Source organism: Seriola lalandi, unplaced genomic scaffold (genome assembly GCF_002814215.2).
Source record: "Seriola lalandi dorsalis isolate HSWRI2012SDOR001 ecotype SW California unplaced genomic scaffold, Sedor1 jcf7180002055008, whole genome shotgun sequence".
Lineage (NCBI taxonomy): Eukaryota > Metazoa > Chordata > Actinopteri > Carangiformes > Carangidae > Seriola > Seriola lalandi.
In genome coordinates, this window is record NW_019525551.1 from 4100600 (window position 1) to 4122227 (window position 21628).

The window sequence follows — 21628 nt, forward strand, 5'->3', positions numbered from 1 at the left end:
GTGAATAAGAGAACAGTAGGTTCTTGTGTGCGTGTGTGTGTGTGTGTGTGTGTGTGTGTGTGTGGACGTGTGAAATTTCGTTAATAAAACACCTGGATCAGTGGTGGTTGTACTGAAAGTTGTTTACTGTTTATTATCCTACCAGTAAGTGAATAACAAGGACATTCCTGCTGAATTTAGCAAATGTAATTTCATAATTAAATATTTTGTGTATCTAATAACACTGAAGATGGCTCCACTCTCCTGAACTGTGTGTGTGTATGTGTTTGTGTGTGTGTGTGTGTCAACCTGTCAGGCTTGGGCCAATAATATTAAATATTTTCCACCATGTGGGATATTTTTCATATTGAAATTAATTATGTGTTGTAAACAAAAAACACCAGAAACATTAAATGCAATAATATAATTATGTGTTATTAAAATAAATTACTGAAACATAAAATACAACAATATAATTACATTTTTTTCAAACCTTGCGATTATATAATACATCAGATATTTGGGCTGCCAAAGCCTACGACCATTATTATTATTTCAAATGGTGTGACAGACATGTTCAAAAAAATCCACTTTTTAGTGATATTAATTATTAATTATTCACTTGTCTTGCTGCCACATGCAGCAGCTTGTGACTGGTGAACAAACATTGCACAGGTACAGCACTGAGAATTAGGTTCTGGATCAGGTGTGTAGTAGGATTTAAAATATTGTATACAATTGTGAATCTCCACAAGAGTTTTAGCTTACCAGTGAAAAGGACACTGGTGTCCATACACTGCAATGCTAACTGTGTTGGTATCAGAAAATCAAGGTCTGTACACCACATGTTCTGTTGGCAACAATGAAATCTCTTTTTCACAAGAAAACAGTTGTGTCACATTCTAATGTGATTTGATTTTGATTCAAAGTCCAGAATTGATTCATTTTGATACAGCTCGGTTGTTTGTGATACAGTTACATCAGATAAATACTAATGTCGCATAAAGAGCTTCTCAGAATTTATCCTGGGAACTTCAATTTTCTCCCACATTCAACAAGAGAGCAATACTGTTGTTTCCCTGAATATAAAATTGTGTCAAGTCCACATTACAGGCTGAACTGTAAACACACCGGTTATAAAACTGCAAATGCAAAATGACTCATTTTTTAGGCCTACATGTGCAAAACAGAATAAGAATAATAAAAACCTGCAAGGACATCATCAATATGCATATTTTAAAAAATAATGTTATCCCATCAAGCTGCATATGGACTGTCAGAAAACAGGCCTCCACTTTATTATCACTTTGAGCACAGACAGGTCAGAAACTGAACGTCTGCTGTTTGTTTGAGTTGACATCGGTGTGATATCTGCAGATGGCCGGCTAGTTAGCATTAGCTCCCCAGCAGAGGGGAAAATGAATTAAATTGAATCCACACTGTTCAGTCAATTTCCACGACTTCACCTCTTGTAGCCAGAGATAACGTCTCTTAAACAGACACAAACTGAGCTCGGATCAGTGTGTTGAGGCTTTTTTAGGTCGTCCCTATTGTAGATGTGAGCTCTAGATTGGCTACGTGATCCGAGCCAGAGTCAGCTGACTAACCTGACTCACAATTTAAAAGCACTGTCGTGACTCAGGGTCAGCTCACATCTCAGCTATCATCTTTATCTCAAAATAACCTTTTTGTGCTCATTGCAATAACTCGTTTCCACGAACTAGATATCGCTAAAACACCCAATCATCTACTTGATTACAGCTGATATCGAGCCAGTTGTGTTGTTGTACTGACACATGTGCGCAGTTGAAGTTTATGACGACTGATGGTGGCAGGGAGTAGCAGACGGCATCATCAAAGTTGGCATCATGAAACCTTGGGTCTGCTTGTTAGCCTGGAATAGCTGTCCGGGGGCGTTGCCAAGACGGCTGCAGAGTGGCGAGACCTGCCATTCAGGACTTTGACTTCATGTAAATGGTTATGACATTTGAGAACTGGTCCAGAGTCTCAACCTCACACCACCCATGACCTCAAATAGTCCATTACTTCTTGTTCTGCCAACTAGCTGTCCTCCGGCTCTGTCTCAAATGCAAAAAAAGGTCCATTCCATCATGGCTGCCTGACGTCGAGGACACAGAGGTCCCTCCTCTGCAGGAGCACTCTGCTGTCTCCTAACTTCGTCTCTCAACCAAACTTCAGACAAGTGGCAGCTGCAACAAGCTGCTATCCAGTACACCAGCTATCTTTTTATTATAGTTGTACAATTATTACTATTTAATTTGGCATTTGAGCCATTTTTTATGTGCAATATTCACTATAGATCTAAACCATGTGGCATCAATATCATACATTTTTGCTTCAGGCTATTTATTGACCTCTTTACTTTATTAGCTGTGATGAATATTGTTATTTGGACTAATGTTGCAACGCAACAAATCTGCCCAAATAAATGTACAAAAAGATAAGAGATCTAGAAATGTAGGTAAACCTTCACAATGACATCTGGTAAGCCAGGTGTCATTCTTGAAGAGGGAATAACATCCCATAATAACAGTTTTTCCCTCATTAGACGTCCAATGCTGCCATCAGCGGATTCACGACAGCACTCAATGTTCTGATGTAGCTGTAGATCGACTTGTCTTGTGCATTTCACGATACTACTCCCATAAACAGCAGTGGTTTCTGCACTGGAGGCGAAGTATTTCTCAACAGTAGGAATGAGGTTAATTGTATGCGATACACACCTGTGCTGTGGAGGAAGAGTAACTGACTTCTGTGAGATCCGTCACGGTGACATCCTTGTTACTGTCCTGTTCAGAATCAGACTCAGAATGAACAAGCTGATGTATTTAAAACACCTTGGATAAATGTGATGCATTGTCTGTGACAGTGGCTACAGCTTTGTCCATATGATGAATGAATTTGTTATATCTCTGCGCCAATAACATCAAACGTGTCTGTTTTTTTTTAATCTGCTATAGCGGGCGTGTGGAGCTGCTGGTCCAACAGTTACACCCTGAAAGCTTTAGTTGATCGCTGTCCAAACGTCAGCTGTGGTGTAAACACCTCTTCAGGTGTGGGCTTCACATTAGATTCCATCACACTTATCCTTCAACAAGGTACCCAGCAAACGTCTTTCTCTGTGGCAGCTTGACGTTGCTCTTCACGGGTATTTCCTCTATAATGCGTCGAAATGAGAGTCAGTCAGCTGTGGAAAGAGGTAAAATCTCCTCTGTGATAAACCCGGCGACGAGCTCCTTCAGATCTTGTCCACTTAACGTCTCTCTACCACCGTGCCCTGGTCTGAAATCCACTTTCTGTTGCTTAGTCAGAGCGCCTGTATCGCTGGAAGTCGAGGCCTCCCTGTCAGTGCTGGTGTTGTTGCACATCGCTGCTGTAGCAGATGTTTCGATAAATTAAATGTTGTATTTCTCGCAGTAGGCAGGATTTTGCTGCTGGCACAACAGACGACAATGTTCTTTACGTCTTTGACTGAGACAAACTGAAAATAATGACAATACATCCTGCTGTTAAAAGTAAACCTGTCTCCTTCTCCCTCGTCCTCTTCTTCTTCTTCTTTGAAGTTTTGGATCAGATGCAGTCTTTCTACCTCATATTATAACATGCGCTACTGTTTCTTCCTGCCCACAGTAGTCACATCTGCCTGTATTATATTTACCTATTCAATGTGTCCAAATCAAGCAGCATCCTCCGAGGCTGAAAAATGAAGCTCACAGTGAAGTGCCAAAACCCCCAATGACCACTAGAGTCTGGCTTCAACAGTGAGTCAGTCCCCATAGACTCCCATGTTAAAACTCCAGCTCTACAGCAGAAATAAACATGTTTACAGCCCGGTGCAAAAAACTGTTTTGGTCTCTAAAGCTAATTTCCTCCTTCATGACAACTGTTTATATAACTCACCTGTTCACAGTTTATTAGTACATAATTCTGCATAATTGGTGACGTATTCAGGTTGAGTGAAAGGCGGGTGAGCGTATGCTTGCGACAAATTGGTTTGCACCAAAGTCTCGCCTCCTCTTTGTCCATTTTTGGATCAGCTGGGAGTTAGGGGCGGAGTCAGGCACTGCCAAGATGGCGACGGTGGAACAGCTCACTCTGAGCTTGAGAACAACTCTTCAGGAACCTGTGGGTAATGTCACGGAGGCTATGTCCATCTTTATTTACAGTTTATGGTCCAAATCTAAGTCTTGATATTATGGTCTGTTCTCTACTGATCCTTCCTGCACGTCATTAATCCCACTCAAACTCACATCCACAACCGTGGGCAAATCACAGTGGCAAGGAGGAGAACATGGAAACTCCACACGTCATCATAAAATAGCCTATTCATGTTACTTGGACTAATAACTGTGATGTAATCACTGTTTTAGAAATTGTTTAGAGGATATCACATACAGTCCTGGTCCACGCAGAGGTTCCCCTGTGGTACATGTACACCTGGCTGAGAATCACTGATCTACACTGTCTGTAGGTCAGAAATCTTTGCATCAGTGTAAAAAGGTGACTGAAGGGAGTTCAGTTGCTTTAGTTATTCTTCACTACGACCCTGCTTCGTCTGTCTCCGCCTCGTCCTTCAGTCATAGTGATGCGCTGCCACAATGAGTAGATTTATTCTGTTCTGTTTCCTTTAATGAGTCATTCATCCCGTCCATCTTTCTCTCTCTTTCGCTTTCTTCCAGCCTGTTCAGTCTGTCACGTCTGTCTGTTTTTTTGAAATAATAATTACAGGGTCTCCAGCCTATAGTGGCAGGTCTCCAGGTTCAGACTGTTTTCAGACTGTCCAGCCATTCGTACTCCTCACTGATGGCAGATGTGTAACATGAGACTACTCAAAGCAAAAGCTCATGTTGAGAAACAAGGCTTAGTGTTTATATAACTTACCTTCTGTATAAATCTATGATTTATATGCACAGTTATAATATTTTCAACCAACCATTGATTTGTCAAAGGTATAATTCAACCACGCTGCTAATTCCTAAAGGCAACACACACATGTTGCTTTGCTAATCCTGGCAGGGTTCAATACAAATGTCTTTTCAGGTAAGATGTAAGACTGATGATTGACAGGTGCTCTTTATCAACCTGACGTTAACATGAGCATGAAAACTTTATACGCCTGGTCACAAACACCCATCCCTGTTCTCTCTCATCTGGAAACATCAATCAAACAGTTTCATCCATCAGATGGACGGAAACCCAACAACAGATAAATGTTAAAGTTGCTAAGTGTCTGCTGGATGGGAGACCTAGCAGATATTTGCTAACAAGTATGGCCTGACAGCTGAATATGAGATCATGTCAATGTTGGGTTTTCAGCTTGTTCTGCTGCTCAAAAGTGACTAAATAAAATCTAATTAATGAAAGGAACTTGAAAAATGTGGGCAACCTCTCTGAGAATTATTTTTCACATCATACACATTTTTCTTGACTAGGATCATTACAGAATTAAATTACCATAAATTGCAGCTTTCCCACAGTGCCAGTGACCCACGGCAACGATCTTCAAGTAGCCTTGGAAATCCCCACAACACACTTAGCACAACATGTGCTGTTAAATATTAAAGTGGCTGCCATGTTGATCGCTGAGCTAATGAGGAATCTGTTCAGAAACCTTTCTCACATTTTCACATTGTTGTTTTCTCTGACGACAGCTGAACAGACAACGTTCAGACAGCGAGCTAAACAAAGCTACAGCTGTTTGTGTCAAAGGGATTCACTATGCACATCATGGTTATATATTACAGAATTATTTTCCTAATAACGTTGCTGACAAACATCATCGCTGGCTGGATTATGTTCAGAGGCTTTTATGAATGAAGCGCTGCATTTATGAACAGCACCCAAGACTAGGGTTCACATCCAGACTCCAGCTGTGGTTGGAGTTAGGTGACAGAAGCACTTTGGTTAATGTTAGTGAAAGATCATGGTTATGGTTGAATCAGGTCAACTCAAGCCACTGTGACTGTTTCTGTATTAAACCAGACAATGATCTTTTGCCAGTGTTCAAACACCAGTGCAAAAGCTTTAAGATGTTGTCATCACTATAAGTAGATATTGTCCTGCAAGACTGGAACACAAATACATGGGTGATGAATATTATACTGATACATTTACAATCAACAGATTAATAATTAATTAATACATAATCCAGTCAGCATTATGTGTCCTGATGTGAATCTTTAATATCTATGTATGCAAAATATAATGTCATTTTATGTAGAAGCATTATGAGCAAAAATCCAATATAACATATGTACTGTCAATACACACTTTGTGGTAAAAGGTGTAAAAACTGTTAAAAAAAACATTATCTGTAGTGAAGAGCAACAAGTGTCTATGGTATACTGCTCCTGTGGCTTAATGTATGTCGATGTTGTTCTACTAATACAGGCACTGGAAACAAATAAAATGACATTTAAAATTGACTTGGAAACATAATGATCATTGACATCGAGCTAACAGTGTGTGTGGCATGTTGGGACATTTAACACTGGAGCTAATACAACATGTGCAACTCCCAACTCATTAAAAATAATTAATGTAAAATACATTTTAACAATTTTCTGATACTGTCATTCAAACTAAACTATGCTAGCAACCACAAAGCTACAGCTACCACAAAAATAAAGTGTTCTTTAGTGACAACTGTTTGCAAGGAGTGGTCATCTATGGTGGCCCAGAGGGCTCAACACAATGCAAAAGCCACAACACGAATGCATATGATACCTGTTTTATATAGGGTGCATGGACCGAAGTACAACATCGCCTTACCGATAGTAAACATCAGCATATGGCACTAATAACCTCCATGTGAGGGGATACAATTATCTCCTATTCAGTGTAAGTATCAGTCTTTGTTTACATCACAGCTACATCCAATCATCTTCTCATCCACCTTTTTCAACAGTTTAAATGTTGCCAAGGAAATAAACTACCAAACCAATTAAGATCTAAATTGTGCCAGTGTTGCCGGGTAACACCAATAACAAAAAAGATATTGGTTCAGTTCATCAGTACCAACACTGGTGCTTATGACTGAATAGTGAATATAAACTTCAGACACAACACTGAACTACAGTTAGTCCCTATAACGTCTGGTTCACATGGATGCAGACGACCATATGTTCTGTCAGCAGAGGCAGAGTGAAGGGAGACCAGATCAAAATAAAGCTGTTGTGCAAACATGAATGAATGCCAAGTCCTCAAACTCATCCATGTTCCAGACTTGCTTGACCTCGGACCTCTTGGATGGGAGGAAGAAGCTGTGTGTGTGTGTGTGTGTGTGTGTGTCTGGACAGTGCACAAGAGAGGATGCAATCTCAAGGCGAGACCACATGAGGCTTATTTACAAATGCTAATGTAAGGCTCTTACTGGTCCGTGTTATGACTAACATTAGCCTAAATGTATCCCTTAAAGTCTGAATGGATGTTCATCAATACACACAGACACACAAATGCGCGCACGCACGCACACACACACACACACACACACACACACACACACACAAAATCCTGTATCACCACTGGCCTTTGTCTTGAATTTCAAAGAGACAATCTCTTCTCCCTTATGACAATGATTTTGAGTCTTTTTTTGGCCCCCCACCCTCCCTCTTTGTCTTTCGTTCACAAACACACATAGACACACACACACACACACACACACACACACACACCTCCCAAGGGCAAACAGGAGGAGAGGCACTTGGAGCCTGCCTGATTAACATCCATTTTATAGAGGAAGCGAGTCTGAAGTGTTTCAGTACAGGAATGAGTGTCTTCTGAGAATCCACCTAAGAATAAAACCTGTGCGTGCGTGCGTGCGTGCGTGCGTGCGTGCGTGCGTGCGTGTGATGGTGGGTAACTATGTCAACATCAGACCCTCCTTATATCAATAACCACTTTGTGAATATGGGAATATAAAGGTCAAGGACTGTGTGTGTCTCTTTTCTCTTTGTCTCGCACAGATTCCATACGAGGAAACCCAACATCCAAACAGCAAAGTCTGAGCCATTACTTAGAAGATAATGATCCCTTGTGATTGTGCATTAATGCATAAGGAACAACCAAAAACCTGCAGTGTGAAGTTTTTCTTCAAGACTTCTACCTGATTCATTTGCAGCACACACACATAGAACTGAAATAATGAAGGTCTTAAGACTAGAGGAGCCCTCTTAATGACAGGGGCCTCGAGGTGATGTTACAGAGAAGGAACCACCTCAAGGCCCTTATCATGTCAGTTGAGCTCAGGGGCCTCAGGGCAGTCGCCCGCGTTGCCCAGTTGGTAACCCAGCCTTGGTCCTATGTGAGCTGACTTTATTAAATATGTCTCTCTAAGATAAGGCATCACACCGGGTAACACCACACAGTCTCCCTGAATGCAGAAGTAATCTCACAACTACAGTGACATATCCAGAAAGTGTTACTGTTTGTTTGTCCCATGACTCAAACACCCCACACCGAGCATGAGTGGCTTTATAACCGAATGCATTTTCACTTTGACCTGCTCTTTTCACTCACTGGATTTCACTAGTGTTTGCTGGTCTACTAGCTCATTTGACATAAAGAACCGTTTCAGGTGAAAAGCTCGGACAGATGCTTCCAAGAAGAAAGTAAAATAAAATTAAAATGTTTTGACATCAGGTAATACAACCCAGTAGCTCTCGGACTTACATCCATTATTGGACAATTCACAACTCAACATTTACATACAGACTTTCATGCAGAAGACTGAGATTTGAGTCCAAGACCTGCAACTGATGTTCACCTTTTTATTACTGACTGACTAGGCATGTTGGTTGCCTCAGATTTTTTCATCACAAAACCTTGACCATGTGTTTTAGTTGCCCAAATCAAATTCTGCTTATCAATCGTCCAAAGAATGACGGCAATATAATACATATGATGTCGGACTGAGCAATATGCAAAAAAAAAATCATATTGCAATTAATTTGATTTTATTTCATTTATAATGAAATAATTTTCACGGAAATATAAAAGTGATGATGATGTGATTTTTGATGGGGTCTGTATCAAATAAGCATGTTCCTTTACATCTGGAGAATATGATTGGTAGGCCAGGGCGTCTCTGTAGCACCAAAAAAATTGCAGTGATTTGGATATTGCACTTGGCCATAATTGTGATTTTGATATTTTGATTCATTGCTCAGCCCTAATATGATTTGTAGAGTAATTTAAGTAAATCAAGGAACTTTCAAATCTGCGCATATAGCCTACATGGCATTCACACACAGGTTCTCACTAATGTTATTTATATTTATCATGACAAAACAAGACCATACAGATAGCTGGTATATTTCTTCCAGTATCAGATAAGACCTCAGCTGTGGAGACAATACATCTGACATTATAAACCTGACAGAGCCACAGACAGCTGCTTCATGAATCTATTGCTTAATACCAAATATGACAAGGAAAAATAAAACATCTCACTGCACTTCGTACAAAATGTAGGCCTGTTTCTAGTTTCATAACTAATCTGTTGATCATTTGTCATTTCATGGGATAATATACAGGAGGGTGTTGATGAGATGAGAGAGGCTGAACTGAACTGTGTTGGCAGGAGAAGCGCTCCAGTAGCCAGTCACTGAGAGTTTGCTATCTGACACCAAATCCACGCACAGTAATTAAGCACAGGTGAACAAAACAATACATGAACGCAGCATGACCTGCACATGTCCCGATTGATCGTGTTGCAGCTGATAAAGTCAGGCGCACTGACTCGGGCACACATACAGTACATTTCAAATTACCAATGACATTAGACATGACAAGACATTAGATTTTAATTAGACTTTATCTATTTTGTCATTCATTGTAGCATTAGAAATGCTTATGGTTATTTATCCATTTTTCGAGACCCCCTCCCAAATTTGAAACGCTATTGGACCTGCTTCTGGGGGAGCGCAGGTCTGGCTCTGACTGGACACAAACTGAAATGCTCCAGGGTTTTGACAGAAGCGCTCTAACTAGGTGTGATCACGCCAACCACATTGGTTGTGGGTCTTCTACTTTAACCCTATAACACCAACCCCCCCTCAATACACCACCTTTTCTCTGCTCTCTATTGTATCTGAATTACAGCTGACACAGATTGTTGCAGTTGAAACAGTTTGTCTAGTGCTGCTGCAACTCATCAGTAAAGCGAAAGCTCCAGAAGGATACAGTATATCTAAATAACAGCTGCAGTTACTCATTTCCGTAGCAACAGTGGCTACATAAGCTATATGTCCAGGGGCTAACGGGACTAGCATTGTTCAGCTAACAGACAACCACTGTCCCAGCACCAAAGCTTTGTGGGTGGAAACACATGCTGAGACATAAACCATAATTTGAGTGTTTTCAGTTAATTCAACAGCAACTTGGTTCACAGGGAGAACGAGCCCCCAGCCCCACATGCGATCATGACACTGTACACTCATTGACTCAGTCACACAGGTTTCACAACGCCAACCTCATGGGGGAAATCCAAATAATATTTTTTATCTGTTAACTGGCAGCAGGTATTTTAATGATGCACAGATGTTTATTGTCATCAGAACATCTGCGCCCGGAACATAACCAATGCTTGAATCCAGTGTTTACACAAACTGAACCCAGATTTTCAGAAGCAGAACTACAAACATGGCTCCACTGTTATCTTCTTTGCTGCACAGGCTGTACGCTAGTTCACAAGATGTATCGAGGATCTCGTCAATACACCGTTAAAAGGAACAACTTCTAACAAACACAGATTGTTGAGGTAAAAAATGTTTTTTATTTCTTATCATTTATTTGTATAAGCATTTAGATATCAGTGAAGGAGAGCGTAATGTATCCTCCAACCAAAGATGGCGCTGCTGTTTCTGAACAGAAAATACTGAAATCAAACACTGGTTTTCCGCATGAGCACAAACGCTGTCGTCCTGGGCACACAGCTAACATCTGTGCAATCACGAAAACACCTTGGAAGAGGTACAGGTAAAACATTACAACATACACTGTATTGTATTTCTCACTGGACCGGCAAACACACTGCATTCCCAGGTGACACTGCTCTGTGCTGCAGCTAAAGTTAAAGCAGGGTGAACTTTTTTTTTTTGACAGACTACTATGCGTTTTCTTGCCGTAGCCCCTCGTGGCGGCAGCAGCAGCATCCCACTGAGCTAAAGCAGCGCTCTCCCAGAAATAAACGAGGATCCTGGATTTTTTGACACGGCGCTATTGTCGCTGTGAATACAGCCTGAGGCGGCAAAGTCTCCGGAAAAATCTCATTCAGCAGCAGAAAAGCCGTGAGGAGCATTTCTGCTGCAGGTACAAGTTAAATGAAAGGTCGTGCTAAGCAGCCGGAGCACAGGTCTAGGTGGATGGAAAGGGGGAGAAACTCCTCACCATTACCACCAATCTTTTATTACAGCATCAAAGAGCAGACATGTTGGTGAGAGCGACCTTCACCAGACACTTGAGGCCGTATCTCGTAAGGTTATCTGCCTCCACCCTTGTCTGCACATGGAGAAAAAGAAGAGCAGTTTGAAGCTGTATCTCCTCTCACACAGGCAGGAGTATTGTCAGTCCTGACACCCCCCCCACCCCTCCCTCAGATGGTCCAGATCTCACCCCAGCTCTTGCCAGTCATCTTGATGGGCTGTCAGTCTCTTTAATGTGATCCTGCCTGAGGCTGAGGTGTGCAGCATCAATCACCGGCACCCCTAAAGCATTGTATTCCCCGTGTTTCTCAACATTCAAGTGATTTTGTTTGGGGTTTTTTTTTTTTCTCTCTGCTCGCCTTCTGCAATGTAGCCGCTACTAGCCTCACCTACTTAACCAACAAAAACAAGCTAGCTGCTGACCACGCCCATATGATAATCACACAGTGGTGGAGCATCTGAAAAATGTCCTGAACTACACCACGATGGTGCTTTGAGCCAAACAGGTGTTTCTGGATGTGAACATACTGGTGTTTCCTGTGTTTTGATTAAAAGATCTTCAGCCTCTATTCCTGACATGTGCACCTTCCCCCCTCCCCCTCCAACCCTGTTATCTCCTCCCACTGATATAAAAGCACATCGGAGTCATGGCAATGTAGGCAAGGAAGAACAGCTGAGATGTTGATGTCCATCCTGCTATTCTCCTGCTGTGAGCCGGTCAGGGCTTTGGTAATGAGAGCCTGGGGACCTGGCTGAGCCTGCCGTGCGTGTGCATGTGTGAGTGTGTGTGTGTGAGTGTGTGTGCGTGTGTGTGTCTAATCTTCCTCTAGGACTTTGTTGCTGAGTGTTTGTGTCTTTGTGTATATGCAGTTGGAAGGGAACCAGCTGTGGCCATGTGGTTACAGATTTGTTTATGTGTTTGTCTACATATGTGTGTGTGCAGATGTAGGTGTATGCATGTACATGGTGGTGTGACAGGTCCACAATTTCCCTCTGGGGACTATAAAGTATATCTTATCTTATCGGTCATCCACAGAATCATCATCATCATCGCCCCACAGACAACCCGCTTAACCCTTCTTTCCATCCAGTCCATGCCTTCCTCTGATTGTTCTCTCCCTCACCTTCTTCTCCCTCCCCCTCCCCTCCTCTCCTCTCTAATCGCAGGGCTAATTGACTCAGCCAGATTTGGCAACAGGCTTATTACTGTCATGTCACACAAGGAATGACCTATGCAGACGGGTGCAGCGGTGACAGTCGAGACGAAGCACACCCTGCAACGTTGTGTTCACCAAATGCAATTTCCCACACATACACACACACACACACACACACACACACTCTCATGGAGCAAAAATACTTCTCTCAATTCATAAAATGAGCTATTAACAGCAATTTCATGTGAGTGTTTGATGAAATGGATGTTTGAAAGTACTTAGATTTTATTTAACTGAAGCTGCAGAAATCAATATTTTCAATTCCAGACATTTTCCTGCAGAAAAATGTCAAGTATTAAGTGTGGAGAAGCTGACATCTGCCCAAGGCCCCACTGTTTTCTGCTGTTACTGTGCATTTTACCCACCTCAGCCAACACAGGGTCAGAACCTGAGGGAAACATATTGTTTTACGCACAGGTCTGCTTATTTTTTTGAAGCCCAAAGCTGCCTTCTTCTGTTTCCTGTCTTTCTTTCTTAGTGCATCCTCAGGCTGGGCTCAACGTCCCTTCTCAGCAGTGACATTTAATGGCACCGCATTGGTGTCATTCCTACCTGCAGGTAAACAAGGTGAGCGTGATTGGAGGTGTCTAGGTGGGAGCTGATGTCCGTGGGAATGAGTTTATATGTGGTTTTCTCTGATGATTAATCCTTCAGCGTCACCCAAATTTCTGCCTGAAGAGTGTGTGTGTGTGTGTGTGTGTGTGTGTGTGTGTGTATAGAGTAGACCGCCCTTACCGCTGTGCGCGCTGAACCAGCGGGGTGCGATGTGCAGGGGTAAGGTGTCAGCCAGCGACCCCCGGGACCCCAGATACAGCACCCCGTCCGTGTGGTGCCCTCCGCCCCCAGTGTCCTGGTAACCGGTACCATGGGGGGCGGCTGTAGTGCCCCCTGACCCCCCTCCAGCTCGATCCGGGTCCGTCCCTCTGGGGGTGTAGAAGCCGAAGGGCACGGCGGGACTGTGATCGATGCCCATCCCGGCTACGGAGCTCACTGAGCGGCTCCGCAGGCCCATGGTGCCGCTCGGCCGGTAGTGGCCGAAGTGGGCCGAGGGTGGCACCGCGCTGTCATCCGTAGAGACACCGGGAAAAGCACCCCGGGGCCGCCCCGCCGTGCTCTGCTTTCCCCCCATCCAAAGCGGGAGACAAATGGGTGGGGGTTCTGGGTGGAATCAGGAGGGGGCTCGGCTCGATCCGCAAAGGGGTCGAGAGAGCCGAAACAGGCTGTCGCCCCCTCCCCTCGCTCCTGTCTGTCTCTCGGCCTTCCTGCCTGCCTGTCAGTCCGTGTGTCTCAGCTGGCTCGTCAGCTCTGACTCTCTGCAGACGCAACAGCCCGTTTCCCTGCTGAGCGGAACATGAGCCACCCCTGACGTCTGGATTCACCTCACCCGCAGACAAAACCTCGAAACAACCGAGGGATGGTTGACGAGCAGGACGACGGCGAAAGCCCAGACTGACAAACAGATGTACGCCACACTCCCTTCGCCGTCCCAGGTGATTAAGACGGTTGGATCATTGCAGGCGGGACGCGGCAGCAACACGTTTAACCCACCCGGACCGGTTCACAACAGCGCCGCAATGTTCACTCCGCTGCTCTGGCCTCATCTGATCTCAGACATCGTGACAACTGTTGCTGTCTGTCTGACCGCCAAAAACGACGGTCTGTCTTTGACACACACACACACACAAAATAAAAATGACGTCGCCCTCCGCACTGTATGTCTGCTCCGACGGTGTCCAACCAGCGGTTCTCCCCGGAGATTGGGGTCACAGTGATGCCGCTCGCCTGCGCTCACATCGGCGCTCCAATCCTCTCCGCTTCGCCGCCGCCGCCGCTGCCGCTGGTGCTGCTGCTGCTACGGGCCAGACAATGGAGACGCTCAGTGCGCAAGCTCGGATCATAAACACAGACAGGACGGGGAACAGTGCTGGGAGGAGACACCTACAGTACACAACAACACTGAGTGAACCCCTGAGCAACATCACTGAAATGTTATCTCCCTTACAATAATCAAGTGTTGTGGAGTGTTTGATCTTATGTAGCCTTTAATTAAAACAGGTCAGATAGACTACATTGAAAATAAGCTGAGACCTCGGTGCAACAGAAGTGAGCACACCTGTGATTTCCAATTAAGGGTGATTACATGAACAAGGTGATAAAAGAACCCGTGAACACCACAGCTTCTTGGCCTGGGTAGTGTCTAATGCAGCGTGGCTCCACATGGTAAACTGACCTGAACAAGTTAGAAAAACCAGAGTGAGAAACTTTATAAAGATGGAGAGGATAGCTTCAGTGGGCTGAACCTGAACAGGGGTCAGGTGGTCAGGTGGTACAGGAAGATCCATACTACCAATAACAGGTGCAGTGGTTGTCCTCAACACAGTTCACTAGTTACACAACATTTCATTGAAAAACATGGGTAAGTTCTTCAGACTTGGCACAAGGATTATCTGTGGGAACGGGTGTTTCAGTGACTGATCAGACAGTGAGAAGGATTTCACATGAAGTCAGTCAATCAATCAACCAATCAATCAATCAATCTCAACAGATGGGCCCCAAGAGGAAAACCATTGCTCACAAAGCTGCACTACTTTGCCACAGAACATGAAAAGTAGCCGGGTGAACACTGGCAGCACATTCTTCACTATTATATTAAACAGACAGGATTTGCAATTACTGAACATGTCAGTGATATTGACCAGGGGTGTGCTCAGATTAGCTGCAGTGCACAAGTAATGTCTGTAGTCAGAGGTGCAGCTTGTGCACAGGCAAGGCAGGCCCCTGCTTGGGGGTCCCATGCTGTTGGGGGGGCCCCAAAGGCTGACAAACTTAACTCCACAGCAATGTCTCAAAATGCATTTGAGGACATGAGGAGGTGCAGCCTGTGTTCGGAGCCTAAACTGACTTTAATTTGTGTTTAAGAGCAAAGACTACAAAGCAAAAACCTCAGGAATTCATTTAGAAGACTAAATATATGAGCAGCATATCTTACACAGAAATTCAGTTTATTCGCATAAGAAAATGTGGGAAATTGACATATGTGAATGTATAGGGGATCCCAACTCAAGGTCATTCCTTAACACACAGTCCTCTGTAGCTCTACTTTTAGTGTGTTTTTGTCTGTACTGGACTCAATGTTCACACAACCTTGACAAATTATTCATTGTTTGAAAGCTCCGAGTCTCCTGAAAAGTATTTTCGGATGCACATATCACTGCAACAGCTGTTGACACAGGATTGGTTCAGACTTGTGGTCACGGCTTCAAAGTGTTTTCCCACACAAAAGATCCTTACATTCCCCTTTTTATTCAAAAATAAATAAATAAATAAGAGTGAGGCAACGAAAACATACATTTCTACCATGTTTGTTACTCTGTAACGTTGGTTCAGTATCTTTTATTCTTTGTTCTGACTTTTCCACTATAAAATCTAAAGTTACCTTTCAGAGGATTTAGTTTTGGGTTTCAGGCCTTCAACCGGGACGCCATGTTGTTGCCATTCCCAAGTTATGCACAGATTTTTCTGCCATATGCTAAATTATTGGGATTACTGGCTCTCACATATTTTCTTTAGGATTACTCGGTCTAATCCTGTGCGTGCATGTGTGTGTAATCAGGCAGGTTTTATTCTCTTTGGCTCTTTGTTTCTTCGCAATAACACACAGTCAGTCTCGTATCCGTCTCCTTGGCCTCACTGCCCAATAAGGTAAACTCTCTCTTACATAAGTATTCATCTCTCCTGCTTTAATGACAGCAGGTCTATAAATGGTCCCCTCTCTGCTCCTCGGGCTCGCACACACAAATAAACCGGTTCTAAAATACAATGGTAAATGGTTCTAATACAGTCAGTGTATAAATATAAGACCAGGGGGGGGGCATAAGCCTGCAGGGCTTTGGGGAAACTTTGTTGTCTGGTTGTTTAATCTGAGTGCCTTCTGTTGGTTTACCACACATTGAATATAGGGGGAATATTACTATATACCCGTCCAGATTATAGGCATATGGACAGTTATAGATTTTTTTTTCTTCAGGCTCTGAGCTTCAGCACATTCAATCTAAAATAAAAGAATGGACACTGCATTTAAAATGCCAAACCTCAGCTTTGGTTTGAGCAGGTTCACATCCATGTAGAACCAACAGGGTGGGAGATGAAGCCATTTTAACAGACAGAGCCTAAAGGTTTGGGGTTCAAAAGTAATTGGTCACTTTGGTTGTGTCATTTCAATGTTAGTTCATGCACAAAACAGCTCACAACAAAACTAGAGCAGCAGACAGGGCCACACAGTGTTATAGTAACAATCAGGCTCCAAGTTCAGCCTGAAGAACCCGACTAGTAAGTCTGATAAGTCAGACTTTATTAAGGGTTTGTAAGATGTATAATGGATTTATTCATGTGTAAATAAATCATTAATAACTTTTATGTTGAGAAAAATTCCACTGGCAGTTCATCCTCCACTAGAACACCTTTCAGACGTCTCTCTAGCTCCTCAGTTCATCTTATGGAGCATTTATGAAACAAAAAATTGGATATTTATTTATTAATATCTTCTTAACACGTGTAAATACAAACCTGATGAATATTTATTGATGGATCGGCAACATTTCTAACTGGATTATTACAAAAAAGAAAAAAACAAACAGGAGGCAGAAGGATTTCTCACCCTGGAAACTATTAAGCAGTTGTAATTATGGCGGATAAGTGTTAAGTGATCTACAATGTGATCTATAACGTATAATGTAGCATATATGTGCAATGATCTATAAGTGATATGTAATGCATGGCTTGTTTGCATATGATTCATTACCCTTAATAAAGACTTTAGGTAATTCATCTTTAAAGAGTAAGGTTTTGTTCAGTTATATTTTCTATGGTCTGAATTTGACCTCAAAGCCGCCTCTGGATTGACAAGTATGTAATAAAGGTAGACACTGCTCAATTTAAATTTTTCTTTTGTGTATATAATCAAGTCTTTAATCCGCTTAAATGCATTGAAATAGTGAAGATTGAGGACATGACCTTGGTGTCCTCAGTGGCAGCTACAGTTCTGATAAGTGGGTCAATGAAAACACACTTGTTAACAACTGAAACCAATACATGGAAATTATTTTAAATCCTGTAATTACTCAACGCACAATCAACAAAACCTCTTTAAAGTGATGAATAAAGGAGCAGGAAGATCGAACTGTGACTGAGAATTAAATAGACACTTTATTGTACCTCAGTGGCCGTGCATAGATTTGTTTATTCATTCTTAATGTTCAGTTAAAGGCTGTGAGCTGTGACAATAATATTTATGGGCCTAGTGAGGCAGGAACAAATGAATAGCATTTTATTTTGTCTTCCAATGTGATTCACAAAAAAAGCCTCACAACCATCCAGCGGCATTCACTGCTACAGAGCAGTAAAAATCCTCATCCTGTAGTGCTGCTGCCCTCTGATGCCAACATACACTTCTTCATATTAATCAAGTGTCACAATACACTGCTGGGTCACCTTCAGCCGCCTGAGCGCTGGTGCAGTCGATGCCAAGAACAAACACTCTTAAAGTTGTTGAGGATGCTGGGAGTTCTCTGAGAATATGAACTGTGACAATATAAAAATTAGCTTCTTCTCAGGGTCAGAAGTCAGAATATATTATTGGCATTGCGTTTTAAACAGGATCACTGCCAGTGTAATGACTGCTTGCTTTACAGACTTCAATTCAATTCACTCATACTTTTTTAACTGACATTAAATTGTTAAAATGTGAATATTTAACCAAACTGCGCAAAGAAAATGTTTATTATTCTGGAAAATACACTTATTTGCTTTGTTGTCAAGAGGGGAAAATGCTAGCCTGGAAAACACCGTTTCCCTGTTTCAGGTCTTTATGCTGAGCTAAGCTAAGCTAACTGGCTGCTGGATCCAACTAAATATTGGTATCAGTTCTCTTGTAACCCTCAGCATGAAGCAAATAAGCAAATTCCCCAAAATGTTGAACTATTCCCTTAGAGCAATGGTTTCCAACTCATGGCCCACTTAAAAAAAATTTCAATAATATTGGAGGCCCACATCTGACTCTATAACAATACAGAGGCCAAATGACGCTCTCACAGCACTTTTTATTTTGATGATAATGATCGAACATTGAGGCCTGAACTGAAAACAGGGGAAACATGTAGGAAGAATTCTACCTGTTGCTAGACACCTATCCTGTTTTTGCCATGGATGTGATCTTTCAGCGTGCAATCATTCTGAAATAGCAAATAAGTATAAGATGTGGTCCGGTGGCAACAACATGACAGTTCCCATCATTGGCTTGTCACAGTGATATGAGAAGAAGAAAACAACAATTTGTTTTTTAACATTTTTATTACTTACATTTTCTTATAGTGGCTCACAGCCTACAGGTTGGGAACAACTGCTATCTCAACAAATTTGTTCCTTCAAACTGTTTGACACCATGTACCAACTTCAATGCTGATATTTTCCAGACATACAGTATGTTGTGGTTTTATGACAGTGTATGATACCTGCTGTTGCTCTGTCCATTTTCTATGGGAAATAAGGCAGCCTTCCACATCTCTGACGGCTACATGTGTCACAGTGTAACACAGTATGCAGTGCACAAACTAATGATTATTTTTAGTGTTGAAAAGCCACAGATAATTTAGAGTCTTTGTACTGCTTGATTATTCTTGATTATTCCATGTACCTGTCACAATCTACTCAAAATAAACCATTCTTGACTTTCTTGATTCCAGTCATACATTTTTAGATCCCCCTGTAAAACAATGCAGAAGCACACAGTGCACCTGACGGCAGAAACAGCAACACCAGTGAAATCATCACAGATTTATGTAGAATCTAACACCCCCCACATTAGAATAACAGCGTCTTCCCAGTCACATCCTATTGCTTTTCACTTTTGACTGATCCATCTCTGTTCAGTGTTTTCCAAATGTCCTGTTTTAACAGGAGCATTTCTACATGCAACACGCTCTAAAAAAACAACTTCATTGTGACAGTCTCTGATCGAGCCATCAACAGTGAGCAGATTTCCCATGGTTAGTGACTAAAATACTGTTTATAGTTCTCTTGGCTGCAGGATTTTCCCAGGATTCATCACGTTATATGGGTCAAGGGCGTCCTTCAGACCCTGCATGACCTGGATCGCCATGGGTCCCATCTCCTCACACAGCAGCGCTCTCTTCCCTAAACCCACTCCGTGCTCCCCCGTACATGTGCCGTCCATGGCCAGAGCTCGCCTACAGGGAGAACAAACCACATTGATTCACTGCACAAAGTTGTCTATTCAGTTCTGTAGCAGCCCCTGACATTAAGATTTTAATGACTTTTCATAAAACTAAACAAAATAACTAAAACTGAAGCTGCTACTATCAACTAGAACAATTTGTAATTTGGTCTTATAATTTAATTTAACCATTTTTAAACTAATATCTAAAGGTGAATATTGTAACATCTCCATTTTAATGTCTCAATGGAACTTTCAGATTCGCACGAAGTGAAGCCTTTTTAGTCTGACACACCACACCAAACAATAGATGTAAAAGAGGAGTATACTTTGCACTAAAAGGCCTCTTGAGGATCTTTTTATCCACCATGACAGTACAGTACATTACCACTTAAATGTTTCTCCAGTTTTTTATTGAGATGTCAGCAGCTTGAGTCCAGTGAAAAACCATAAATGATACAAAAGTCAGCAGTAAACTGCCCAAGGTATAAAAAAGTAGTTTAGGTCACAAAAGGCAGGTGGCCGCCCACCCTGAGTCCAGTTCTGCTCGAGGTTTCTGCCTCTTTAAAGGACGTTTCTCTTTGCCACTGTCGCCAAGTGTTTGCTCTTGTTGGGAATTAGTGGATCTCTGTAATCAATATTATAAAGAAAAGGCCCAGACCTGCTCTATTTGAAAAGTGCCTTGAGATAACTTCTGTTGTAATTCAGTGCCCACATAATTATAAATCGACTTTTCTTAAAAACTGAAAAATCTCACACCATTTTCTTCATCCCTTTTTCAGGGATGAAGAAAATGGTTAACTTCCAGATCTCCTGCAGCAGTGGAAGTAAATGAAGCCAGTTAATGCAAACAATTCCTACAGGTTGATGACTGACAAACCCTCTGCCTGTACAAAGGCAGCATTGGATCAAACGTGTTACTACGCCCTCTGATATATTAGTAGGACCATTACTGCAGGGAGGTAATGGTGTGTGAAAAAGACCATTAACAGAGTAGGACAGACTGGTTGGTCAGGGGTTCATCCTACAGTAAGATAATTAGAAGAATAGAACCAGATGGAGACTTCACATGATGAAGACCAGCACAGTCTCCAGATTTAAACCCCATGGAGCTGGTTTGGGATGAACTGAAGGTGAAGAGGTGAAAAGAAATCAACCTGCGAGTGCAACACATCTGTGTGAACCTCTGCACATCTGCTGGACAAAAAGGCAAAGCAAAACCTCCACATGACTGTAAAGGACCTGCAGGAGCAAGCAGGTGCAGCACTCCACCTGACTCTCGACTCTATTGCTCCTCTAAAAAAGGTGATAATAAAAAAAAAAAGGAGGTTAGTTCAATGATTTCATTCTCCAACCTGAAAATTAAAGCAAACAAAGGACAGGCCTTCCACCAAAGTGGAAGAATCCTGCTTAGTCTGGCATGATAGTCTTAAAACAGATAGGAAGGCCCTCTGTAATCCCAAAGGCACGTATTACTCTTCATTAATAGAGAAAAATAAAAACAACGCCATGTTTCTTTTCAGCACTGTGGCCATTGACACAGTCATAGATCTATTTACCCATGAATTCCTATAGCTATAGCTAGTAATAGCAACTTCATGAGATTCTTTCATGATGCAATTCAAACTATTAAACACTAAATTCACTATCTCCTGCCCTCAACGGCACAGATTTATCCTCAAACTGTGAAACCTGATATATGTTTAGACAGTCAACCTCCAACAACTTCAGCGATTCCTTAATAAATAATCAACCTC

At 42.3% G+C, this 21628-nt stretch overlaps 2 protein-coding genes across 2 annotated transcripts in view; both read right to left on the bottom strand.

Moving 5' to 3' along the window:
* Positions 1-14481, bottom strand: part of znrf1 (zinc and ring finger 1) — a 67670-nt gene extending 53189 nt beyond the window's left edge. The window contains exon 1 of the mRNA XM_023397405.2: positions 13376-14481. Within this exon, the coding sequence (XP_023253173.1) occupies positions 13376-13769 (394 nt within the window). The 5' untranslated portion in view covers positions 13770-14481. The remainder of the gene's footprint in view (positions 1-13375) is intronic.
* Positions 14482-18969: 4488 nt separating this feature from the next.
* The window catches only part of ldhd (lactate dehydrogenase D), a 20849-nt gene continuing 18190 nt past the window's right edge, over positions 18970-21628 (bottom strand). The window contains exon 11 of the mRNA XM_023397432.2: positions 18970-19884. Coding sequence (XP_023253200.1) covers positions 19704-19884 — 181 coding nt within the window. The 3' untranslated portion in view covers positions 18970-19703. The remainder of the gene's footprint in view (positions 19885-21628) is intronic.